Source organism: Bufo bufo, chromosome 2 (genome assembly GCF_905171765.1).
Source record: "Bufo bufo chromosome 2, aBufBuf1.1, whole genome shotgun sequence".
Lineage (NCBI taxonomy): Eukaryota > Metazoa > Chordata > Amphibia > Anura > Bufonidae > Bufo > Bufo bufo.
In genome coordinates, this window is record NC_053390.1 from 69289300 (window position 1) to 69315852 (window position 26553).

Here is a 26553-nt window from a genome sequence, read left to right on the forward strand (position 1 = left end):
GCTCTTCAGAATAAGGTCAGAGCTTTCCTTTTATTACTTATCATTGCATATAGGTTTTGGCATAAAGAGACATTTTCGTGTTCAGAAATAAGAGACATTAAAGTAAGACAAAGGACAGTTTGTAAGACAAAGGACAGTTTGTAAGACAAAGGACAGTGAACAACTTGCTGTCAAGTCCTGTTCTAATCACCTGTTTCTAGGAAAGTTGGGTAACTATCCAAACTCGCACAAGGACTGTCAGTGCTGGAATAAAATCTCAATAACCCCTAACCTACGCACAGCATGGCTTTGAATTAGGCTTAGATTTCAAAGGCAACCTGTCTCCATGCAAATGCAGTACAATCTGCAGGCACAGTGTTAAAGGGAACCTGTCACCGGGATTTTGTGTATAGAGCTGAGGACATTGGTTCCTAGATGGCTGCTAGCACATCCGCAATACCCAGTCCCCATAGCTCTGTGTGCTTTTATTGTGTAAAAAAAAACGATTTGATACATATGCAAATTAATCTGAGATGAGTCCTGTCCCTGAGATGAGTCACGTACAGGACTCATCTCAGGTTAATTTGCATATGTATCAAATCTTTTTTTTTTTTTACACAATAAAAGCACACAGAGCTATGGGGACTGGGTATTGAGGATGCGCCAGCGGCCATCTAGCAGCCCATGTCCTCAGCTCTATACACAAAATCCCGGTGACAGGTTCCCTTTAACCCCTTAGGGACGCATGACGTATCGGTACGGCATGTTTCCCGAGTCCTTAAGGACCCATGACGTACCGGTACGTCATGTGTTGTTCCGATCACTGCCGTGCGGCTGGCAGTGATCGGAACCCGGTGCCTGCTCAAATCATTGAGCAGGCACCTCGGCTAAATGCGCGGGGGGGGGGGTCCCGTGACCCCCCCATGTCGGCGATCGCAACAAACCGCAGGTCAATTCAGACCTGCGGTTTGTTGCGCTTTCTGCAGTTTCTGATCGCTGCGGTCCCTGACCGCGGCGATCAGAAACTTTAGTGTGGCAAAAATATATATTTATCACCCCCCCGCACCTCTGAATGATTGTAGCCCGGTGGGAGGTGCAGGGGGGGGTTGCGGGCGGTGGGGGCGGTGCGGGAGGCAGGCGGTGCGGCAGGCGGGATCGCGATCCCCCGCCCGCCGCCCATTGAATAATCGTTGGTGTACAGTGGATATACCAGGGTGCCAGCCGTACGGACCGCTGTATGGAAAAGGTTAACAGCTCAGGGAGCTCCCTCCCTCTCCGATCGGGGGGCTGCTGTGCCTTTGCAGCCCCCCGATGGAGAGGGAGAGAGCCCCCAGACAGCCCCCCGCAGCCCCGTGCTCACCCTTCCCCGTCTGCGAAGTTCTGAGCAGACGGGGAAGGTTCCCATGGCAACAGGACGCCTGCTCAGGCGTCCTGCTGTCCATGGTGCTGAACAGATCTGTGCTGAAGGCAGAGATCTGTTCAGTGTAAGTAAAATACAGTGCAGTACCCTATATAGAGTACAGTACTGTATTATACAGACATCAGACCCACTGGATCTTCAAGAACCAAGTGGGTCTGGGTAAAAAAAAAAGTAAAAAAAGTGAAATAAAAGTAAAAATCAAAAAACACATTTATCACTGATTAAAAATGAAAAAAATTAAATTCCCTACACATGTTTGGTATCGCCGTGTCCGTAACGACCTGATCTATAAAACGGTCATGTTACTTTACCCGAACGGTGAGCGCCATAAAAATAAAAAATAAAAAACTATGATGAAATTAAAATTTTGCCCACCTTACTTCCCAAAAAAAGGTAATAAAAGTGATCAAAAAAGTTGCATGTACGCCAAAATTGTAACAATCAAATCGTCATCTCATCCCGCAAAAAATGAGACCCTACTTAAGATAATCGCCCAAAAACTGAAAAAATTATGGCTCTTAGACTATGGAAACACTAAAACATGATTTTTTTGGTTTCAAAAATGAAATCATTGTGTAGAACTTACATAAATTAAAAAAAAGTATACATATTAGGTATCACCGCGTCCGTATCGACCGGCTCTATAAAAATATCACATGACCTAACCCCTCAGGTGACCACCGTAAAAAAATAAAAATAAAAACGGTGTAAAAAAAGCAATTTTTTGTCATCTTACGTCACAAAAAGTGTAATAGCAAGCGATCAAAAAGTCATATGCACCCAAAATAGTGCAAATCAAACCATCATCTCATCCCGCAAAAAATGAGACCCTACTTAAGATAATCGCCCAAAAACTGAAAAAACTATGGCTCTTAGACTATGGAGACACAAAAACTTTTTTTTTGTTTTAAAAATGAAATCATTGGGTAAAACTTACATAAATTAAAAAAATTGTATACATATTAGGTATCGCCGCGTCCGTGACAACCTGCTCTATGAAATTACCACATGATCTAACCTGTCAGATGAATGTTGTAAATAACAAAAAAAAAAAACGGTGCCAAAAAAGCTAATTCTTGTTACCTTGCCGCACAAAAAGTGTAATATAGAGTGACCAAAAATCATATGTACCCTAAACTAGTACCAACAATACTGCCACCCTATCCCGTAGTTTCTAAAATGGGGTCACTTTTCTGGAGTTTCTACTCTAGGGGTGCATCAGGGGGGCTTCAAATGGGACAAAAACAGTCCAGCAAAACCTGCCTTCCAAAAACCGTATGGCATTCCTTTCCTTCTGCGCCCTGCCGTGTGCCCGTACAGCGGTTTACGACCACATATGGGGTGTTTCTGTAAACTACAGAATCAGGGCCATAAATAATGAGTTTTGTTTGGCTGTTAACCCTTGCTTTGTAACTGGAAAAAAAATATTAAAATGGAAAATCTGCCAAAAAAGTGAAATTTTGAAATTGTATCTCTATTTTCCATTAAATCTTGTGCAACACCTAAAGGGTTAACAAAGTTTGTAAAATCAGTTTTGAATACCTTGAGGGGTGTAGTTTCTTATATGGGGTCACTTTTATGGAGTTTCTACTCTAGGGGTGCATCAGGGGGGCTTCAAATGGGACAGAAACAGTCCAGCAAAACCTGCCTTCCAAAAACCGTATGGCATTCCTTTCCTTCTGCGCCCTGCCGTGTGCCCGTACAGCGGTTTACGACCACATATGGGGTGTTTCTGTAAACTACAGAATCAGGGCCATAAATAATGAGTTTTGTTTGGCTGTTAACCCTTGCTTTGTAACTGGAAAAAAAATATTAAAATGGAAAATCTGCCAAAAAAGTGAAATTTTGAAATTGTATCTCTATTTTCCATTAAATCTTGTGCAACACCTAAAGGGTTAACAAAGTTTGTAAAATCAGTTTTGAATACCTTGAGGGGTGTAGTTTCTTAGATGGGGTCACTTTTATGGAGTTTCTACTCTAGGGGTGCATCAGGGGGCTTCAAATGGGACATGGTGTCAAAAAAACCAGTCCAGCAAAATCTGTCTTCCAAAAACCAAACGGCGCACCTTTCACTGTACGCCCCGCTGTGTGGCCGTACAGTAGTTTACGGCCACATATGGGGTGTTTCTGTAAACGGCAGAGTCAGGGCAATAAAGATACAGTCTTGTTTGGCTGTTAACCCTTGCTTTGTTAGTGGAAAAAATGGGTTAAAATGGAAAATTAGGCAAAAAAATGAAATTCTCAAATTTCATCCCCATTTGCCAATAACTCTTGTGCAACACCTAAAGGGTTAACGAAGTTTGTAAAATCAGTTTTGAATACCTTGAGGGGTGTAGTTTCTTAGATGGGGTCATTTTTGGGTGGTTTCTATTATGTAAGCCTCGCAAAGTGACTTGAGACCTGAACTGGTCCCTAAAAATTGAGTTTTTGTAAATTTCTGAAAAATTTCAAGATTTGCTTCTAAACTTCTAAGCCTTATAACATCCCCAAAAAATAAAATATCATTCCCAAAACAATTCAAACATGAAGTAGACATATGGGGAATGTAAAGTCATCACAATTTTTGGGGGTATTACTATGTATTACAGAAGTAGAGAAACTGAAACTTTGAAATTTGCAAATTTTTCAAATTTTTGGGTAAATTAGGTATTATTTTGAGCAAAAAAAAAAATTTTTTTGACTTCATTTTACCAGTGTCATGAAGTACAATATGTGACGAAAAAACAATCTCAGAACGGCCTGGATAAGTCAAAGCGTTTTAAAGTTATCAGCACTTAAAGTGACACTGGTCATATTTGCAAAAAATGGCCAAGTCCTTAAGGTGAAATAGGGCTGAGTCCTTAAGGGGTTAAAGAGCAGGAGGAGCTGATCAGATTGATATGTAGTTTTATGGAAAAAGATTCGGGAAAATGTGTAATTTATACACTTAAACCCCTACTCTTTCGATGCTTAGGAGTCATGTAGGCAGTTCTAATTACTATCTCTTTATGCAGTCAATCACTGATTAGCACCGCCCACATGACTCCTAAGGTCAGAGTGAGTTGAAATTTAAATGTATAAATTACAAATATCACTTAATCTTTTTGCATAAAACTATATATCAATTTGCTCAGCTCATCCCGCTCTATAACATGCTGCCTGCAGATTGCACTACATTTTGTGAAGACAGCTTCTCCTTAAAGACTTGAATATGGCATGCTCTGCTCCTGGACTTCAGTAACAGATATATCTTTGTGGATATTTTAACTGTTACTTGTTTTATATAATGTGGGAACTGACAAGCTCGGCTGCAGAAGAGGGAGATTCAAGAGGTTCTATAAATCAGGCTTAGATGGGGATGAGGAGATGACTTTGGTCATCAGAAAGGAGACCTGCTGCACATGGGTCCTCTGATCCCACCCCCACCCCATCCTGTCACCCTGTGAGGTGTCCTCTATTGGGGCATGTTGGATATTTAGTCAGCTGTGTAAATAGATTAATTAAAATAAAACCCTCCAGAGAGGACACGTTGGGGGCACTGGAGGGCACGAGGAGCTGTACACAAGCCGCGTGGATGATTATTGTTGCTTGGAAGCACACCCTACAAGCACATTTGGCTCGCTGTCATCGTTAAGCTTATTTCGCCTCATGCATGTTTCATATCATTCCTGACAATGAGGGAACATTGCACATTTTAATTCCACTGGCAAATTGTTTAATTAACTTTTTCTCACATTTTATTTCTTAGTGTCAGCTCATGAGTGTTAGGAGGAGAAGCAACCAATCTTGCCACGGAAGAGACAGTCACAAAGAACATCCATCTTGAACTGGTCAAACGGGGCAAGATCTGACATGATCCTGGCAATTTACAGGCTAGGCTACACACGACAGTGAAAAAAAATGTACCTTAAAAAACCACTTAGGCCCCTTTCACACTAGCGTGACGGATTAGGTCCGGATGCGTTCAGTGAATCTCGCACCATTTTGCAAGCAAGTTCAGTCAGTTTTGTCTGGAATTGCGTTCAGTTCAGTTTTTTCCGCGCGAGTGCAATGCGTTTTGATGCGTTTTTCACGCGCGGGATAAAAAAAAAACGTAAGGTTTACAAACAACATCTCCTAGCAACCATCAGTGAACAACGCATTGCAATCACACTTCTGGATGCAATGCGTTTTTCACTGAATCCCCCTTCACATGCTGAAAAACGTTAAAAAACGCAGCGTGTTCTATATTCTGCGTTTTTCACGCAGCCCTGATGTGTGAAAATAAAAAAAATGCTCATGGACACAGACCCATTGAAATGAATGGGTCAGGATTCAGTGCGGGTGCTATGCGTTCACGTCACACATCGCACCCGCTCGGAAAACTGTCTTTTTTTATTTTTTTCCTGGCCATTTTGCATCAGTGTGTCTATTCATTTTCTGGCAGCCTGACCATTTTTAACATCAGTTTGAGACCTATTTTGCATCTGGACGAATTTCACTCGCCTTTATTTTTTTTTAACCCAAAGCCCTGCAGTATATACACTGCTCAAAAAAATAACAGGTGGAAATTATAGGCAATTAGCAAGACACCCCCAATAAAGGAGTGGTTCTGCAGGTGGTGACCTGACCACTTCTCAGTTCCTATGCTTCCTGGCTGATGTTTTGGTCACTTTTGAATGCTGGCGGTGCTTTCACTCTAGTGGTAGCATGAGACGGAGTCTACAACCGACACAAGTGGCTCAGGTAGTGCAGCTTATCCAGGATGGCACATCAATGCGAGCTGTGGCAAGAAGGTTTGCTGTGTCTGTCAGCGTAGTGTCCAGAGCATGGAGGCGCTACCAGGAGACAGGCCAGTACATCAGGAGACGTGGAGGAGGCCGTAGGAGGGCAACAACCCAGCAGCAGGACCGCTACCTCCGCCTTTGTGCAAGGAGGAACAGGAGGAGCACTGCCAGAGGCCTGCAAAATGATCTCCAGCAGGCCACAAATGTGCATGTGTCTGCTCAAACGGTCAGAAACAGACTCCATGAGGGTGATATGAGGGCCCGATGTCCACAGGTGGGGGTTGTGCTTACAGCCCAACACCGTGCAGGACGTTTAGCATTTGCCAGAAAACACCAAGATTGGCAAATTCGCCACTGGCGCCCTGTTCTCTTCACAGATGAAAGCAGGTTCACACTGAGCACATGTGACAGACGTGACAGAGTCTGGAGACGCCATGGAGAACGCTCTGCTGCCTGCAACATCCTCCAGCATGACCGGTTTGGCATTAGGTCAGTAATGGTGTGGGGTGGCATTTCTTTGGAGGGCCGCACAGCCCTCCATGTGCTCGCCAGAGGTAGCCTGACTGCCATTAGGTACCGAGATGAGATCATCAGACCCCTTGTGAGACCATATGCTGGTGCGGTTGGCCCTGGGTTCCTCCTAATGCAGGACAATGCTAGACCTCATGTGGCTGGAGTGTGTCAGCAGTTCCTGCAAGACGAAGGCATTGATGCTATGGACTGGCCCGCCCATTCCCTCAGGAGACCGTCCGCCACCTCATCAGGAGCATGCACAGGCATTGTAGGGAGGTCATCCAGGCACGTGGAGGCCACACACACTACTGAGCCTCATTTTGACTTGTTTTAAGGACATTACATCAAAGTTGGATCAGCCTGTAGTGTGTTTTTCCACTTTAATTTTGAGGGCGACTCCAAATCCAGACCTCCATGGGTTAAAAAATTTGATTTCCATTTTTTTTTTTGTGTGATTTTGTTGTCAGCACATTCAACTATGTGAAGAACAAAGTATTTCAGAAGAATATTTAATTAATTCAGATCTAGGATGTGTTATTTTTGTGTTCCCTTTATTTTTTTGAGCAGTGTATTATGCCCCCCACCGAGTGCCCTCATTGTAAAGACCCCCATATACATGACAAGCAAGATATACCAAAAGGCAGCCCCATTGTCAACTTAAAACCAGTAATTGATGATCGTGGCATGCTGAGAGTTGGTAGTCGCTTAAACAAGGCTAAGCTAGAGATTTCAGAAATGAATCCCCTCATTATTCCTGCCAAACAACACGTTACTACATTGCTGATACGGCATTATCATGAAAGAGTCCAGCATCAAGGCCGATATTTCACTGAGGGCGCTTTAAGAGCCGCAGGTCTTTGGATAGTGGGAGCAAAAAGACAGGTTGCTCATATTATTCACCATTGCATTAAATGTCGCAAGGCGAGAGGAAAATTACAACATCAACAAATGTCTGATTTGCCAGTTGATAGGACAAGCACCGAACCACCGTTCACTTATGTTGGTCTGGACGTCTTTGGGCCATGGACAGTCACTGCACGTAAGACCAGAGGTGGTATGTATAATGCAACTCTGTTGTGCTCAGTCTAAATAATGGCCTCTCCTGCCCCCCACCGAAAAAAATAAAAAATAAAAACCTCTCTATAGGCATGTGCAGGAACAATTGTTCTTGCTCTGCACTGAAGGCAGCAGAACCTGATGTCATGACTAGGGATGAGCGAATCGAATTCGGATGAAACATCCAAAGTCGATTCGCATAAAACTTTGTTCTAATACCGTACGGAGCAGGAGCTCCGCACAGTATTAGAATGTATTGGCTCCGATGAGCCGAAGTTATTGCTTCGCGAAGTCTAACAAGACTTCGCGCAATAACTTCATAGATTAATTTGTACTGTAAAAAAACATTTTTCCGAACTCGGGTTCGGTTCCAAGTGGTCCCTTGTAACCGAACCAGAGTTCGGGAAATGTTTTTTTTACAGTACAACTTAACTCATGAAGTTATTGCACGAAGTCTCATCGGAGCCAGTACATTCTAATACTGTACGGAGCGCCTGCTCCGTACAGTATTAGAACAAAATTTTAAGCGAATCGACTTCGGATGTTTCATCCCTATGACACTGGCAGTGTTAGGTCCTGTTGCCAGCAGTGCAGAGCAACCGTTCCCACACGTGCAGGTACACTGTTAAAAACGGTTACCTGGTTTTTAAAGAGGCTGTCACCTGGATCAACGCTACCCTACCATGCATATAGCCTGGTAGTGTTGATGATGCTGACAAAAACAATATCTTTCTTTCTGCTGTCAGTGGTGGAGAAAAATGAACTGCGGTGGTTGAACCACATAGGCCTGCCTCCTGGCGCTCGAATACTTCATTTGCATATTTTTACAAGTTCATTTTTCTCCACCACCGACAGCAGAAAGTAAGGTATTGTTTTTGTCAGCGTCATCAAACACTACCAGGCCATATGCCATTCAAAACAGGCCCCTTTAGTTCAGACATGACCTATCTTTGGATGTCAGTTATTCACTGTCCATTAAAAAAAAGAAAAAGAAAAAGCCCATGTGAATAGCCCCATGGACTGCAACGGTTCTGAAATGGCCACGCGACATGTAAATGTATCCTGTAGTAAAATTCTGTATTGCATTGTCGTTAGACTACAATAAACAGCTTTTTTCACCTACATACTTCATTTGCTAAAACTCCACTTTTAGGCCTCTTTCACACAGGCGTGTCCGGATTAGGCCCGGATGCGTCCCGGTGCATTGCGGCAAACCCGCGCGAGTAAGAACGCAATTGGAGTCAGTTTTGACTGCGATTGCGTTCCGATGTTTAGTTTTTATCGCGCGGGTGCAATGTGTTTTGCACGCGCGTGATAAAAAACCCGACTGTGGTACCCAGACCCGAACTTCTTTACAGAAGTTCAGGTTTGGGTTAGTTGTAGTGTAGATTGTATTATTTCCCCTTATAACATGGTTATAAGGGAAAATAATAGCATTCTGAATACAGAATGCATAGTACAATAGCGCTGGAGGGGTTAAAAATAAATAAATAATAATTTAACTCACCTTAATCCACCTGTTCACGCAGCACGGCTTCTCTTCTGTCTTCATCTGTGAGCAATAGGACCTTTGATGACGTCACTGCGTTCATCACATGGTCCATCACATGATGTGATGAGCGTAGTGACGTCATCAAAGGTCCTATTGCTCACAGCACAGATGAAGACAGAAGAGATGCCAGCTGCGCGAGCAAGTGGATTAAGGTGAGTTAAATTATTATTATATTTTTTTTAACCCCTCCAGCGCTATTGTACTTTGCATTCTGTGTTCAGAATGCTATTATTTTCCCTTATAACCATGTTATAAGGGGAAATAATAATGATCGGGTCCCCATCCCGATCGTCTCCTAGCAACCGCGCGTGAAAATCGCACCGCATCCGCACTTGCTTGCGATTTTCACGCAGCCCCATTCACTTCTATAGGGCCTGCGTTGCGTGGAAAACGCAGAATATAGAGCATGCTGTGATTTTCACGCAACGCACAAGTGATGCGTGAAAATCACCGCTCATGTGCACAGCCCCATAAAAATGAATGGGTCAGGATTCAGTGCAGGTGCAATACATTCAACTCACGCATCGCATCCGCGCGGAATACTCGCCCGTGTGAAAGGGGCCTTATTGTTATATGTTATAAACTTAACTAAGAAGAAAAAAAATCAGCAAACAAAAAAAAAATTGTTTAAAAACTATCAGGATGAGCTGTGCGCTGCTATTGGCCAGCGCTGCAGCAAGGGACACGCCTCATACAAGAAATCATTCAGAGGGAGCGCAGACACCGGAGCCTATACCGGGCGAACGGAGCGGCGCCCAGACATACTAGTAATGCAGGGGGACCCCTGGGCGCCGCTCTGCCCACTGATATAGTTAGTTTTTAGTTTGCACAGTAGTGAAAGGTCCTATTTAAACAAGAAATTCAATTTGTTCCGAATTAATTTTGCACGAATCACTATAAGGCCTCATGCACACGGCCGCTGTTTTGGTCCGCATCCGAGCCGCAGTTTTGGTGGCTCGTATGCGGCCCATTCACTTCAATGGGGCCGCAAAAAATGCGGTTAGCACACGGAGTGCTCCGCAAAAAAAATATAACCCTATTCTTGTCTGCGTTTTTTGCGGACAAGATTAGACAGTTATATCAATGGCTGTCCGTGCCGTTCTGCAAATTGCGAAACGCACACGGACGTCATCCATGTTTTGCGGACCGCAAAACACACAACGGTTGTGTGCATGAGGCCTAAATGATGTATACCTAGGCTACTCTGCCTTAGGATATGGCCACACAGAGCAGCCGTGCTGCGGTGAAGAACCGCGTGGCCAATTAGCCTGCAGCTGTCTTTCATTTAAGAATGAACACCACACTGTATAGTCCTTCATTGTTAATGGCCGCGCGGCACCTTTAAACAGGGGCTGTTGCTGGTATGGGGTTCGGCTGGTTAGGTGGGGGGACAATATGCATTATTGCTGTTCTTGCCTGCAATCTCCTGCAGGTTATTTGGCAGTAAACACTGAATATTAATCAGCTCTGGCATACCCACTTCTCCAACCCCTGCGCTCTCCGGTCCTACAGGTGGGAGCCCTTCTTCTGCCATCTGCTTTTCCTCCCTTTCCACATCATCTAATATCGATGAGAATAATGTCATCAGGAACATCCAGCTCCTCCTCTCTCTGCATCTTACTGACTTTTCTAGGAAGTAAAGCCAGGAAAAGATGAGGATGGTCATCATTAAGACCTGGCCCCCCTACGGGGTGCAGACTGGATGGTATTGGTAGGCATGATGGCACCAGAATAATAAAGGCTTTCATCTTATTGGTATTGGTATTGAATTCTTCTGTTAATCATTTTCAGCAACAGTCCCTAGCGTACGAGCGCTTGCCATGTCTCTCCCTATGCTCAGCTCCAAGGACAATGCCACGCGATTAGGCTTTTATAGGGCTGTGACATTACAAAGGATGGCTAGCTGCGTATTGACTGGCTGCAAGGCATTATGGGTGATCTTGCGTTTCCCAGGCTTGTCTCCTCTACACTTAGTTTCTCTTTGTAACATGTGCAGCCGCCATTGAAGGAAAACTTGATTCGTTACCCTGAAGCACTAGAAAATTCGGATTCCTTGAGGTTTTCCTAAACATCAGCACATTGAGAAAGGCGGGAGGTGGGTGCATGTCCATGTCCCTTGTATTCAAATTGATTCTTGAAGACAAGGGATTGTCAAGGATTAGAGAACCATCGCTAAACAGCGCCACACCTGCCCACGGGTTGCATCTAGTATTGCAGCCCAGCTACATTCAAAAGAATAGGGTAAAGCTGCAATATCAGACACAACCCGTGCACAGGTAAAAAGCTTCCATGTTTTCTAATACTGGACAACCCCTTTGTTTTCTGTTTTTACAGGTAGTAGTTTGAGAATGGAAAGAGCTGCAGTAAAGACTGACACACCAACACAGCTGTGAAGATTCTAAAGATTTTCAGCGTCTTAGGAACTTAGCAGAACTTTTAGAGCGATTCATAAACAATGTCATTAGCGAGTTCCTGTAATTTTCTGTAAGGTGCGATGGGACAGAGTCTAGCAGAATTGATCTAAGTGATATAACCTAGATGCGAAACACAAATCTGGAGCTTTGATTGCAGCCGTTGGTTTTCCAGACCATTAGGGATGATTAATCCAGGCGTCGGATTTTACGCATTGTGTCTAATGGAGGAGCATAGCGCCGCCGCGTTGGGCGATAAATGACGACAACGTATTAAAGTTTGAGTTGGAAGAAGGCATCAGGATGTTTATGCATGAAAAATAATTATAGCTTAATTGCAACAAAAGAATAAAGAAAAGTTAAAGGAAAGCTCCGGCACCTTCTTCGCGTTGGCACACAGCGCAGCGTGGCAGTGCCAGATGAGCAGATGTGGCTTGTTGAGACGGTTTCAGAAGATGCCTTATCCAATCCATTGTTCAGCGTCTTAAGTGTTCCCTACCTCTGACAAAACGAGGAAACGGGGACAAAAATAATCATGTGCTTTATTACGGCGGCGTCCCCGAAGTCGCACCTGTGCTGAACGCAGGTTATTGCTGTCGTCTCAAAATGGGATTACAGTCACAAGGAAAAGGAAAAATTTACTTTAAGAACCTTTCATTGGCTTCAGTGTACGGAACAGAGGAGCCTCCAGGGGAGACCAGCTGGTGAGTGATGGTGCATGGAAGACACCTGCGGATGACTGAGCGCTCCTGCCCCCTGACTGCAGCACTGGAAACTGCAATATAACAAGTCTGCAGATACAAACTTGTACCGTGCTGGTAATGTCTTCGGCACAGGTTCCTTAGCAACACTGCGCAAGTCTTCAAGAATCTCACTGGGTGTCTATGAATGCATATATTAGGTGTAATGTTTATAGGGGTGAAGGAGTAAGGACATACTCCAAAACACGTCTAGAACACACCCGCAAGGTCCACTTATGAATTACGGACATTATTAAGACTAATTAAGGATTTGCTATACAATTCTCTACCTAAAGATTGGTGAAGCGCTTCACAGAAATGTACCACAGACAAGATATGTGGTTTTGAGAAATATTCACTGGATTGAGGAAGGAATTACCTGCCTGATCCCCACTACGGCTGCGTTGGAACAGTTCCCCCGTAACACGTGGGACGCCGAGCGCACGCTGCCCAGATCCTGCACTACAGAGCTCCGTAGTAACTTCCCGGGACGCCGAGCATACACTGCTCAATCCTTACACCACAGCGTTAGGCCTCTTTCACACGGGCGTTGCAGGAAAAGGTGCGGGTGCGTTGCGGGAACATGCGCGATTTTTCCGCTCGAGTGCAAAACATTGTAATGCGTTTTGCACTCGCGTGAGGAAAATCGCGCATGTTTGGGATCGGTGTTCTGTAGATTGTATTATTTTCCCTTATAACATGGTTATAAGGGAAAATAATAGCATTCTGAATACAGAATGCATAGTAAAATAGGGCTGGAGGGGTTAAAAAAAAAAAATATATAAAATAAATATTAAACTTAGCTTAGTCCACTTGATCGCGCAGCCCGGCTTCTCTTCTGTCTCCTTCTTTGCTGATTGCAGGAAAAGGACCTGTGGTGACGTCACTCCGGTCATCACATGATCCATCACCATGGTAAAAGATCATGTGATGACCGGAGTGACATCACCACAGGTCCTTTTCCTGCAATCAGCAAAGAAGGAGACAGAAGAGAAGCCGGGCTGCGCGATCAAGTGGACTAAGGTGAGTTTAAATTATTTTTTTTAACCCCTCCAGCCCTATTTTACTATGCATTCTGTATTCAGAATGCTATTATTTTCCCTTATAACCATGTTATAAGGGAAAATAATGATGGGGTCTCCATCCCGATAGTCTCCTAGCAACCGTGCGTGAAAATCGCACCGCATCCGCATTTGCTTGCGATTTTCCCGCAACCCTATTCATTTCTATGGGGCCTGCGTTACGTGAAAAACGCAAAAAGAGGAGCATGCTGCGATTTTCACGCAACGCACAAGTGATGTGTGAAAATCACCGCTCATGTGCACAGCCCCATAGAAATGAATGGGTCAGGATTCAGTGCGGGTGCAATGCGTTCACCTCACGCATTGCATCCTCACGGAATACTCGCCCGTGTGAAAGGGGCCTTACTGTATGTGTATCATGTTCTATCTTTTGTGCCAAACATTGCACTGATTGAGGTAAGTGCACTATATTCACCACCACGTGGGACGCCACAAGGGGATCCTTGACTCATCTAACAGTGAGAACTGACTATGGATAAGATATAATATATGCCACTATGAACTGTAGTTGAATTGAAATACACACAAGCAGTACTTACTTCAGAAACAGCAATCGGAACCGTGTTTACATCTCACCTAAAATAAAGTCTGATTACAATAGACTTTACAACTAACTAACAATAAGTACTTTTAATACAATGGACATTTCAGGACTTTAATACTTTATTCAACTGCAGTATACCACTGTCATTAAACAGCAGTCCATTTCCTAATAAGCAGCAACTTCTATCTGGATGCTAAAGTGGACAATCGTGAAAAGTTGATGTTATTCATACATCTCTAAAGGATATATTTAACATTTTTGGATATGTACATCCTGTAGAAGGAAAGTTTACAAGAGGGGAAAACAGTGTTATTTTATTTATACTGTCTATTGATATTGATTATATATATATATATATATATGTAGGAGAAACCTCCACGGAATTGAAGGTTAGGTTAAACAACCATAGAAATTCAATTAGAAAAAGTCGCACCGATCTGCCGGTTTCCAGACATTTTGGATCCCTTCACCACGGTGAACGGGATCTAAGATGCTGGATAATCGACCATGTGGCAATGCCCAGGAGAGGTGGTGACCGCTTGGCAATCTTGAAACAGCGAGAATTAAGATGGATATATACTTTGGACAGTTTACATCCTAATGGGCTTAATGTAGATTTTAGATGAGATGTCTGGCTTTGAGGTTTAGCTTGATCTCCCTTGCGTCTTTTGATCTTTCTCTTTGGTTGTATAAAAGTGCCCTGAAACGGTGATAACATACATTGATAATCATTGTGACACAGATTAATTAATCTGTAATTAATTTGTTATATTTATCTTTGCCTTTTAGAACAACATTCTTTTAAAAATTATTCTTTTGGATGGAGATCTTTGAACTGGCCCTCTTTGATGATGATGATACCGAGCTGCAACATCAACAGTCTTCTCGCTGCGTATTTCCAGATATGAATTTTTCTTTATTCGGCTACTCTTTCCTTAAAGAATTTCTCTTATGGCTGCGTTACTTTCGGCAATTAGTTTGGCGATGCCGGCAGGGTATACTGACGTGTCCCCCTCTGACATATGCCATCTAGTGGACAGGATCCATCTCCGCAGAGTTGGTACCTCCTCCACATGCTGATTTCTGTAGGATTTACCTACTGCGGCTTAATATACTACATAGGAAAGTGTTTAGCCTATTGAATGTATGCACGATTGGCACTTATGTAACCGTTGGGCAATGTTGCCCTCTATCAAGATGGTGCCTTTAATGTAATTTTGATGGAGCGCATGCGTCACATGTAAGCGCTATGACGGATGATGACGCGGATCTGGTCATGCGCAGTGAGAGAATGGAGACGCTCAACGGAATACGATGCTGTATGCTGGCGCCATTACATCGAGAGGTGTCACTTCGTTGATCTTCATCCAATATATGTATGCACTTTAATATACACTTATATTATTTATATATTATATGTCTATATGATCGATGACCAGGGACTATGTTCTTGTGATGCGGATCTCTTAAGCACTTGTCACTTTACGCACATGCACTTTTGTTTATAGTTGCCAAAGTTATGGGTGAATAAAACTCCACTGATTTTTCACTTTATCTGGAGTGCAGTCCTATCTTTTTCAAGCTATATATATATATATATATATCTATATCCAGCAGCGTATTTTAGATTGAATATTGACCCCTAAATATCATCTGAGAGGCAATTCAAAGTCAATATCATCTGAGAAATAACTCAGAGTATTATATAATTTATTAATTTGAAGCCAATCAGATGATTATCTATTGGGATCACTATCTTCGCAGGGTATTCCTTTTATCATTTTTATATTGTCTAATAAATTGTGTTTATAAATAAGGTCTCCAAGTGGACCCAAATCTTTAATGTTTATAAGACCCTGGTGGTGGTGCCGTTTATGTCACCTGCAAACGGTGCAGATTTGTATGCAGAAAATCTGGATAAGGTTACTTTCACACTTGCGTTCGGAGCGGATCCGTCTGGTGTCTGCACAGACGGATCCGCTACTATAATGCAAAAGATGGGATCCGTTCAGAACGGATGCGTCTGCATTATATTTCAGAAAAAAATCTAAGTCTTAGGCCTCATGCACACGACCGTTGTGTGCATCCGCGGCCGTTGTTCCGTTTTTTTTTCACTGACCCATTGACTTTCAATGGGTCCGCTGAAAAATCGGAAAATGCACAGTTTTGCAGCCGCATCCGTGATCCATGTTTCCTGTCCATCAAAAAAATATGACCTGTCCTATTATTTTGACGGACAACGGTCCACGGACCCATTCAAGTCAATGGGTCCGTAAAAAAAAACACGGATGCACACAAGATTGCCATCCACGTCCGTCATCCTTGTCCGTGGGCTACTTTCACACAGACTCATCCGCTGATCCGTCTGCATAAAAGCTTTTTAGATCTGATTTTTCACTTTGTGAAAACTCAGATCCGACAGTATATTCTAACACAGAGGCGTTACCATGGTGATGGGGACGCTTCAGGTTAGAATATACTAAAAGAACTGTGTACATGACTGCCCCCTGCTGCCTGGCAGGTGCTGCCAGGCAGCAGGGGGCAGACCCCCCCACCTCCCTCCCTTGTATTTAACACATTGGTGGCCAGTGCGGCCGGCCACCCCTCCCTTGTATTTAACACATTGGTGGCCAGTGCGGACCGACCCCCCATCATTGGTGGCAGCGGAGAGTTCCGATCAGAGTCCCAGTTTAATCGCTGGGGCTCCGATCGGTTACCATGGCAGCCAAGACGCTACTGCAGTCCTGGCTGCCATGGTTACTTAGCAATTTTAGAAGCATTATACTTACCTGCGATGTCTGTGACCGGCCGGGCGCTCCTCCTACTGGTAAGTGAAAGGTCTGTGCGGCGCATTGCTTATAGCACAGACCTTTCACTTACCAGTAGGAGGAGCGCCTGGCCGGTCACAGACATTGCAGGTAAGTATAATGCTTCTAAAATTGCTAAGTAACCATGGCAGTCAGGACTGCAGTAGCGTCCTGGTTGCCATGGTTACCGATCAGAGTCCCAGCGATTAAACTGGGAACTCATCCGCTGCCACCAATGATGGGGGTCAGTCATTTTAATTAGGGGGGGGGGCGGCCGCACTGGCCACCAATGTGTTAAATACAAGGGGGGGGGGGCGGCCGCACTGGCCACCAATGAGTTAAATACAGGGGGGGGGGGCAGTCATGTACACAGTTCTTTTAGTATATTCTAGCCTGAAGCGTCCCCATCACCATGGGAACGCCTCTGTGTTAGTATATTCTGTCGGATCTGAGTTTCACGATCTAACTCAAATTCGATGGTATATTCTAACATAGAGACGTTCCCATGGTGATGGGGACGCTTCAAGTTAAAATATACCATCGGATTGGAGAAAACTCCGATCCGATGGTATAATAGGGACTCCTGACTTTACATTGTAAAAGTCAATGGGGACGGATCCGTTTGCAATTGCACCATATTGTGTCAACGTCAAACGGATCCGTCCCCATTGACTTGATCCACGAACACCAAAATGAAAAAAAAGTTTTTTTCATGTCCGTGGATCCTCCAAAAATCAAGGAAGACCCACGGCCGAAAAAACGGAAATCAGTTTAGCGGACTGCAAAAAAAAACGTCCGTGTGCATGAGGCCTTTAAGTTAGTCAGACGGATCCTTCCTGACTTTGCATTGAAAGTCAATGGGGGACGGATCCGTTTGAAATTGCACCATATTGTGTCAACTTCAAACGGATCCGTCAACATTGACTTACATTGTAAGTCTGGACGGATCAGTTTAGCTCCGTACGGCCAGGCGGACACCCGAACGCTGCAAGCTGCGTTCGGGTGTCCGCCTGCTGAGCGCAACGGAGGCCAAACGGTGCCATACTGATGCATTCTGAGCGGATCCGCATCCACTCAGAATGCATTTGGGCTGTACGGATCCGTTCGGGGCCGCTTGTGAGAGCCTTTAAACGGAACTCACAAGCGGAACCCCGAACGCAAGTGTGAAAGTAGCCTTAAATCTGCACTATTTATCATGGTTTTGGTGCATTTTGTGTGCTATATTTATGTGGTTTTTGGTGCAGATTTTCTGTTTATGTTACAAACCCCATTGAAATCTAAGGGGGAAAACAGCTTTATATAAGGCCTCATTCACATAACTGTATTTTTGCAGGTCAGATGCGGACCCATTAATATCAATGGGGTTGCAAATATGCGGACAGCACACCGTGTGTACTGTCTGCATCTGGATGTCTGTTCCGCAACCCCGCAAAAAAAAGATAGAACATGTCCTATTCTTGTCCGTTCTGCAGACAAGAATAGGCATTGTTGCAATGGGTCCTGATGCAAAAACAAAGGCAACACGGACGTCACGCGTATTTTTTTTGCACATCTGCGTTTTGTGGACCTCAAAATACATTTGGTTGTGTGAATGCGACCCAATTGACATGCTGCGGATTTTAAAATCTACACAACAGGTCAAATTCCGCACAGAGGAAAACAGTGGAGTGCCCAAGATTTGTCTAATCCCATTCACTTTGCCATACTGTTTTACACCGCGGTTTTTCCGCACGCCCCTTTACAGAGAAAGTAAAAAAATGTAAATGAACTTACAAGACGTCGTATGAAAAAATGAAAGGGAAACCTGAAAACAAGACAGACTGGTCCAAAACATTGCTGCGGATGGAGGTGCACGAGCCCCAAGACGTCCATCTGCTGCGTCCACGGAATAACGGTCTGCGCGGCCCAGGCTGGTTTCCAATCCCGTGTGCAGCGTTATTTAATGGTGGCGGCTGATGTAAAGACCCTAACCTGCCAGTTTTAGCAAATATTTGTATTTCCAATGAAATAACATTTTTTTCTTATAACTGTGTTGTGCTCTGTGTTCCTCTGTTATTGGTCCACAAAATTCTGAATAAATTGACGCCTGTATGGTGTGTCCCTATACACCCTCAGACTGTCCAGTCAGAGCTGACTGTGAACGGGCATGTCCCACTGACAAGAGGAATGGCAACCGCCAGTTTGTTATTCCTCCTGAATAAATTACCGAGGGACCATAGGACAGGAGAGGTGACAGGTCCTCTTCAAATTACCTATCAGTGTATAGGTGTATTTAGTTTTGTTTGTATATGCCACATTCAGGTTCTGATGTCATATTGTGCACAATCCATTTACTTTTGTGAACGGTGGAGCGGCAAAAACTAGCCCCCTGCACCAGAGAAGCCCGCCATTACCATAAAAAAAAGCACTCAATCATATGCAGGGAAATAGATGAGTGAAATCGGAAAATCCATAAAGACAATACATGCAGTATACAATGAAAAGCTCTGAATGGGGGTGGTCATGACAACCACTGTAAAAACTCTCTATGCTTTACACTGCAGGCTGTAGAAAGAATGAACCCACCATGATCTGTATGGATCCTCACCATCAAAACTTAGTTCCCATTTCTGTAGATCGTGCAGATAATCCTGGCTGCAAATTGCAGAATCAATAGGCTGAGGTACAGAACAGCGACACAAGGCTGCAGTCTAACACCAAGGTTTATTCTCTCTCAGTCATATAAAATTCTTCATGCTGGGTCAGGTATAGGACCAAAAAACAGATCAAAGAAAATAAAAATCATTGCATACAAAAAAAATATCAGAACATAATTAAGATGTAAAAGCAGCCATCACTGGGAATGTATTAACTCTGCAAAAAGGAATAAAAATCAAGAAAAAGTAACAAAAAAAAAATAGAAAATCCGAGTAGTGGTCGACAGGACAGCACACTGGAAGATATATATCATATCTTCATAAAGATGCAAGCTCCATTTATTTTCTACAAAGGAGCTCCAAATTGACTGCAAAGTTAAAAGATAAAGTAGTACCTGCAGCCACCACAAGGGGGAGCCTAGGAGCTTCCAAGAGCTCAATAATAATCTGTATACAGTAGGCTCCCCCTAGTGGTGAGCTTCAGATACGTTATCCTTGAACTCTATGGGTGAGAAGCAGGGCACACAGAGCTTTGTATCAGGAAAGCAGATCTCCAACCCCGATACGGACGCTGCATGTGATATGAAATTAATCAGTTCAGAAGTGAAAAGCTGGTGTCTGCTTTCCTGGGAATATGGGGAAAGAAGTCTGTCACTCTGCGGCTATGTAATAATGTCATGCACTTGAGAGAACAGCAGAAATTAGGTTACAATGAAACTCAAGATTTAACCCATCCATTGCTGCACAACTTAAAAATAATACGAAAAGATTAGTATCGTCATGGTGGAGCTAGATGAATTACATGGAGCTTTTGCTGCCTCCTCACACCAGAGGGCGCTGTTACTTGGCACATAAATTAGCGGCATCAAACCACGTAATTGTGGACACAATTTTCTTTTTTAAGATATTTCATTATTTCCCTAGAACTGCAGCCATAGGGATAACAGGCTGCCGATTTCTGCTGCGACTTCCTCCTGTGATAGAAGGAATGAGCTGCTTACAGTCTAGACCAGGCATGCTCAACCTGCGGCCCTCCAGCTGTCGCAAAACTACAACTCCCAGCATGCCTGAACAGCAAGGCATTGTGGGAGTTGTAGTTTTACAACAGCTGGAGGGCCGCAGGTTGAGCATGCCTGGTCTAGACATAGAACTTTCACTCGTACAAGACTTTTAAAACTTTAAAGGGGGTTCCAGGAATAGGACATTGATGACCTATCTTCAGGATAGCTCATTAATATCTATTTGGTGGAGGTCTGACTCCCGGCACCCCAGCCGATCAGCTGATTGAAGGGGCCATGGTGCTTTGGCGAGCACTGCAGCCTCCTCACAGCGGCGTACGTTGTATAGTGGCCGTGCTTGGTATTGCAGCTGCACCGGGGTCATATGAACGATAAACGTGAGGTCACTGGTCTAGGAGAACACCGAAGCACCACGGCTTCTTCAAACAGCTGATCAGAGATCATTGACCTATCCTGACACGGATGACAACAGGAAGCCATAGACTGCATTCACTTATAGAATAGTTACGCATTACAAAACTTGATATAGCAGTGGGGGCCCCAGGTAGTCCTCCCACCCCCCAAATATTATTAACATTGGGTTACCATCCATATCATATTGATAGGTGTATGTTGCACTCATATCTAAGAGCCATGATTGGAACGGCAGACCCCCTGTCCCGAGCATGCAGCACCATCTGCCGTTCTGTAAGTTCAGTACACATGCGGGTTGGGGGAGGAGGATGTTGGGTGTCATATCCCAAACACAGGTACAGCACACCTGTCTGAATGAGGCTATACGGGGATGATGAGGACGGTGGGATGGGCGGTTGTTCAGCTTCTCTGTAATGGTTTTCCATCCCGTCCGCACTGCTGGATGGTAATTTCCATGGAAGCTCTGTAATTGTGTTTGACTTTTTAAACCCCCCCTTACAATTTCCAGATTTAATTACAGTTTGGGTGCAGATTTATAGAAGCGCTTATTGTTTAGTGGACGAAAAGCTTCACAAAGTGGAAATAAATGCCGCCACGGTGTAATTAGACGAGGGGAGGGGGAACGAGCAATATTGTGGAAATTACAGCTTTCGGAAAATACATACTAGTTCCTAAAAAGGGGGTCATTATAAAACAAAAACCATTCTCGCAGTGTTGGGATTGATGAAGAAATCTGGGCAGAAGTCACCGTATACTCTATGAGGAACATAAGACATGTAAGATGGACATATAGATGAGATAATGTGTAGGGGGACTCCTGATCGCCCAACGGCAACTGCTCGGGGAAAGGATAAATCTGGCAGGTATGATATCAACATGCCCGATTCTTTATTCCCACTGAAATGAACATGGATGCGTGCACGATAGAGGGGGTGAAATGGCGGCCACGTGTGTCTGCTCAGGATATTGATGGGCGTTTGATTCTCAGCACCCTGCCAATAAGTTACCTAAAGGGGCTGCGGCCTCCCATCCATTACTTGAGGCTGTCTATCGGCACGTAATCTACTTCGTGGCGGTGCTTGGACCCATTCACTTGAAGCTGCGACCCCCCCGCACCATCAGTACTAATTAGACGGCATGCAGGTAGACAGCCCCATGTAAAGAACAGAGTCGCTTCAATATGATGCGATACGGATGGCCTATCCTCAGGTTAGCCCCCCAATATCCTGACTCGGAAATCCCCCAGAACACCACAGCTCATTAATGGGCGCCCAAAAGAGCTTGCCTTATTCCATGACATTACTCTGTAAATACATTGTGCTACTTATCATGTAATTACAGCCTGTATTATAATCCAAAACTGCATTCATGGCTTCTGCGCTGAAATTTCCCAGCAATCTCTGCTTGATCAAAGTCTGCGCAGGGTTAGGGTTTGCATTCTGGAAAGTGTAGGCTTTGTACAGTAATCTCATGTTTTAAAAAAATAAAATAACTGCCCTCTGTATTATAGGAGCTCAGCAACAATGACAAGTTGGATGTTTGCAAAAACAGCATGCAGAACAGTGAATGCAGCTCCAGAGTATAATACAGGATGTAACTCAGGATCAGTAATGTAATGTACACAGTGTCTCCACCAGCAGAATAGTGAATGCAGCTCTAGAGTATAATACAGGATGTAAGGCCTCTTTCACACTTGCGTTGTCCGGATCCGTCGTGTACTCCATTTGCCGGAGGTGCCCGCCGGATCCGTAACACCGCAAATGAACTGAAAGCATTTGAAGACTGATCTGTCTTCAAAATGCGTTCAGTGTTACTATGGCACCCAGGACGCTATTAAAGTCCTGGTTGCCATAGTAGTAGTGGGGAGCGGGGGAGCAGTGTACTTACCGTCCGCGCGGCTCCCGGGGCGCTCCAGAATGACGTCAGAGCGCCCCATGCGCATGGATGACGTGATCCATGCGCGTGGGGCGCCCTGACGTCACTCTGAAGCGCCCCAGGAGCCGCACGGACGGTAAGTATACTGCTCCCCACTACACTTTACCATGACAAACAGGACTTTAGCGTCCTGGAAGCCATGGTAACCATTCAGAAAAAGCTAAACGTCGGATCCGGCAATGCGCTGAAACGACTTTTAGCTTAAGGCCGGATCCGGATCAATGCCTTTCAATGGGTATTAATTCCGGATCCGGCCTTGCGGCAAGTGTTCAGGATTTTTGGCCGGAGCAAAAAGCGCAGCATGCTGCGGTATTTTCTCCAGCCAAAAAACGTTCCGGTCCTGAACTGAAGACATCCTGATGCATCCTGAACGGATTTCTCTCCATTCAGAATGCATTGGGATAATCCTGATCAGGATTCTTCCGGCATAGAGCCCCGACGAGGGAACTCTATGCCGGAAGAAAAGAACAACGCAAGTGTGAAAGAGCCCTTACTCAGGATCAGTACAGGGGGAGTAATTTAATGTATGTACACAGTGACTTCACCAGCAGAATAGTGAGTGCAGCTCTGGAGTATAATACAGGATGTAACACAGGATCAGTAATGTATGTACACAGTGACTCCACCAGGAGAACAGTGAGTGCAGCTCTGCAGTATAATTACATGATGTAACTAAGGATCAGTACAGGATAAGTAATGTAATGTATGTACACAGTGACTCCACCAGCAGAACAGCGAGTGTAGCTCTGGAGTATAATTCATGATGTAATACAGGATAAGTAATTTATGTATGTAGTAACCTTTGTACACTGATTCCACCAGCAGAATAGTGAGTGCAGCTCTGGAGTATAATACAGGAGGTAACTCAGGATCAGTACAGGATAAGTAATGCAATGTATGTGCACAGTGACTCCACCAGAACAGTGAGTGCAGCTCTGGAGTATAATACAGGATGTAACTCAGGATCCGTACAGGATGAGTAATACAATTTATATGTAAAGTGACTCATGTTTAGGTAGTGTTTATACCCCATATTGTCAGATATGCTGTTCAACATCCTAAAGTCAGAAGAATGACAGAACCTGCAGGTATATAAAAGCAAGAAAATAAAAGTGCAAAAAAAGGGGGAATCCATTAACGGCATACAGGCTAAGGCTCATAAAACAATAGGCATGTTTTAATGCCATGTAGTGCCGCAGGGTCCGGGCGGCTTACATATTGATCTTGGGTTAATGGGCATGATGATCCTGCTTATTGAAAGCTCATCTGTGGCTCATATTGAAATGGAGCCTAGTGGCAAATTACAGCCGAAAGTATGAATGTGTTCACACAAAAATCTGCTCAATAAATTATTTAAAAAAAGAAAGGCAAAAAAAAAAACAACAAAAAAAACAGTGCAACGCTCCACAGCATTTCATTGTTCTGGCAGGGTTTGGGGAGCTATAAGGCACCACTGGAAATGTAGCTCCTTACTGCTGCTTTATACAAACCCTCTTAAAGTGATGCAAAAAACACTCAGAACGTGCACGTTGGTCACTTGTAGCCTCTCTGGAGAAGTTCATGATGCTGCCGGCACAATGATTACCCCGCAGTGATTGCAGCATTAAAGGTCTATGTTCTGCAGAGCGTCAGCAGATGAAGAAGATCTCCTCCAGCATCTCTCGCTCTTCTGGATCCACACGGGGGGGCTCACGTCTCCTGACAGCTGGCTGGAAGGACTTGGACCTGCTGCGGGGGGTCGGGCTTAGGATACTGAAATCATAGGTCTGAGGTCGTTGTCTCTCTGCAGAAATGGGGCTGATGGCTTCCAGCATGTCGAGGAGAGAGGTCTCGTACCTGGAGGGAAACAGGACAAAGATTCTATGAATGCAGAACTTTGCGCCACACCAGAGAAGACTCTGACTTCATTTATGGTACAGCAGAGCTGAGGCTGTCATCTGCTGGTGTAGGCCATTCAAATAGGGTAATCACTGGAAAAAAATTATAAAGGTTTGAAAAGTAACAAATTGGAATATCACAGAGAAAAAATGACTTTCAATATAAAACATAGCTTTTACTTTTAAATGTAAAAATAATACCCCATATAAATAAAGAAAATAATCGTGAACTATGCCAGATAAATAGACAAAGCCCTACTTTGGACGTGTCCAGGGCAATACAATCCAATAAACAAAAATGCAACAACCTGGACAATGGATATACGAGAGGTGAAGTCAGGACAGGGGGAGGGGGAAGAAATCCCCAATGTATCCCTCAACGTCACCCCTGCCTACAGGCGGATCACCCGGCCCCTCGGTGGCTAAAGCCCTTGCTGTCACCTGCTGTAACCCTGCCAGTGGAGTTTTCAGATTCTTGTCCCGACGCGTTTCCCCAGTGTCTGTAAAACTGGTTCATCAGGGGACCAAGGATAAATAATCAGATGGTCAAAGGTATCAATCTTGGTCGTTGCGTAGATAAAGGCATCCTATTATGATGACACTGCCTTAACTACCTTGAATCTGGCGCCTAAAAAGATACCACACCTCCTAAGCCAGCATATCGAGACATCAGTGTTGGTGTAAGCGCAACTGCCGGTCTTTGGAACGCACATGCGATTTCGACACCGGAAGTGCTCCTGTCCCTGAGGCTTCCTGCATATGGAACGCATCCAGGGGCGTGAAAAAAAGAGACTAGGAGACTAAGCGAATTCCTAATCTCAGGCTAGTATCTAGGGTAACATGGGTAAATACCTCTACATACACCATCATTATAGCCAAGTCCATTTTATTCATGAAGGGTTTCTTTAGGGGACATGGATAAATAAACTGTGGGGACACAGAATAATGTCCCAGACAGGTCCCTATGAAATGATCTCGGTTTGATAAGGTACAGATAAACCGAACCTCACATCTTGTAGTGAGCAGATCACCATAGAGAGAGAAAAGCGAAATAAAGCAGCTAAAGGAAATCTGTTCGGCGAGTCCCAGGGGATATACGGTTTTCAAACGGTACATCCACTGGGCTTCCTTCCGGAGAATTTTATTGTCCCAATCGCCACCCCTTGGTGACTGCCGTATAATGTCAATAACTTGAAATGTAAGGGTACTGACATCGCCAACATGACGTGCGATGGGTTTATCCCTACGATTCCTCACATCACCCAGATGTTGGCCAACTCGTCTTCTCAATTCGCGTTTGAGTTCATCGACATAATTTCGGGGACAGCTGCAGGTGCACGCCCCTATCTTGCTAGGCGGATACGGTGAACTCCGGCAGGCTGTTCTTCTGTTGGAGCAGCCTGTGGACGGATAGCTTCAGCGTAGATGTGGAAGTAGCCTAACCATCTAACGTCTAGACCAGCGGTTCTCAACCTGGGGGTCGATCGGCCCTTTCCGGGGGGTCGCCTGAGGCTTCCTATTGTGGGTCGCCCGCACAACGGCAGCGGCCCCTTATCCTCGCGCACAGGAAGTGATGTCCTATCACTGCCTGTGCTTGAAGGAGCCTGACGTCTGGACGGGTAAGTCGGGCCGCCTGTCTGCTGAGGTCCGAGTTTTTTCGTTAATGACACCGCCGCTGAGCACCACTGCCACCAATGATTTAATTGAGCCTGGCTAATTTTATTTTAATTATTTGGCTGAGCAAGGCTTAATTTATTTGGGGGGACATGAAGCACCACTGATTTATTTATTTGGGGGACCCTGAGCACTTCTGATTTATTTAT

General features: G+C 44.4%; 1 protein-coding gene across 2 annotated transcripts in view; it reads right to left on the bottom strand.

The window, feature by feature from the left end:
• The window catches only part of KIAA1328 (KIAA1328 ortholog), a 359720-nt gene that overhangs the window by 159195 nt on the left and 173972 nt on the right, over positions 1 to 26553 (bottom strand). The window contains exon 11 of one of the 2 annotated variants that reach the window (XM_040421159.1): positions 23537 to 24689. The exons of the other annotated variant lie outside the window; for it this stretch is intronic. Coding sequence (XP_040277093.1) covers positions 24482 to 24689 — 208 coding nt within the window. The 3' untranslated portion in view covers positions 23537 to 24481. Of the gene's footprint in view, positions 1 to 23536; positions 24690 to 26553 lie in introns of those variants that run through there. 2 annotated transcript variants of the gene reach the window in all.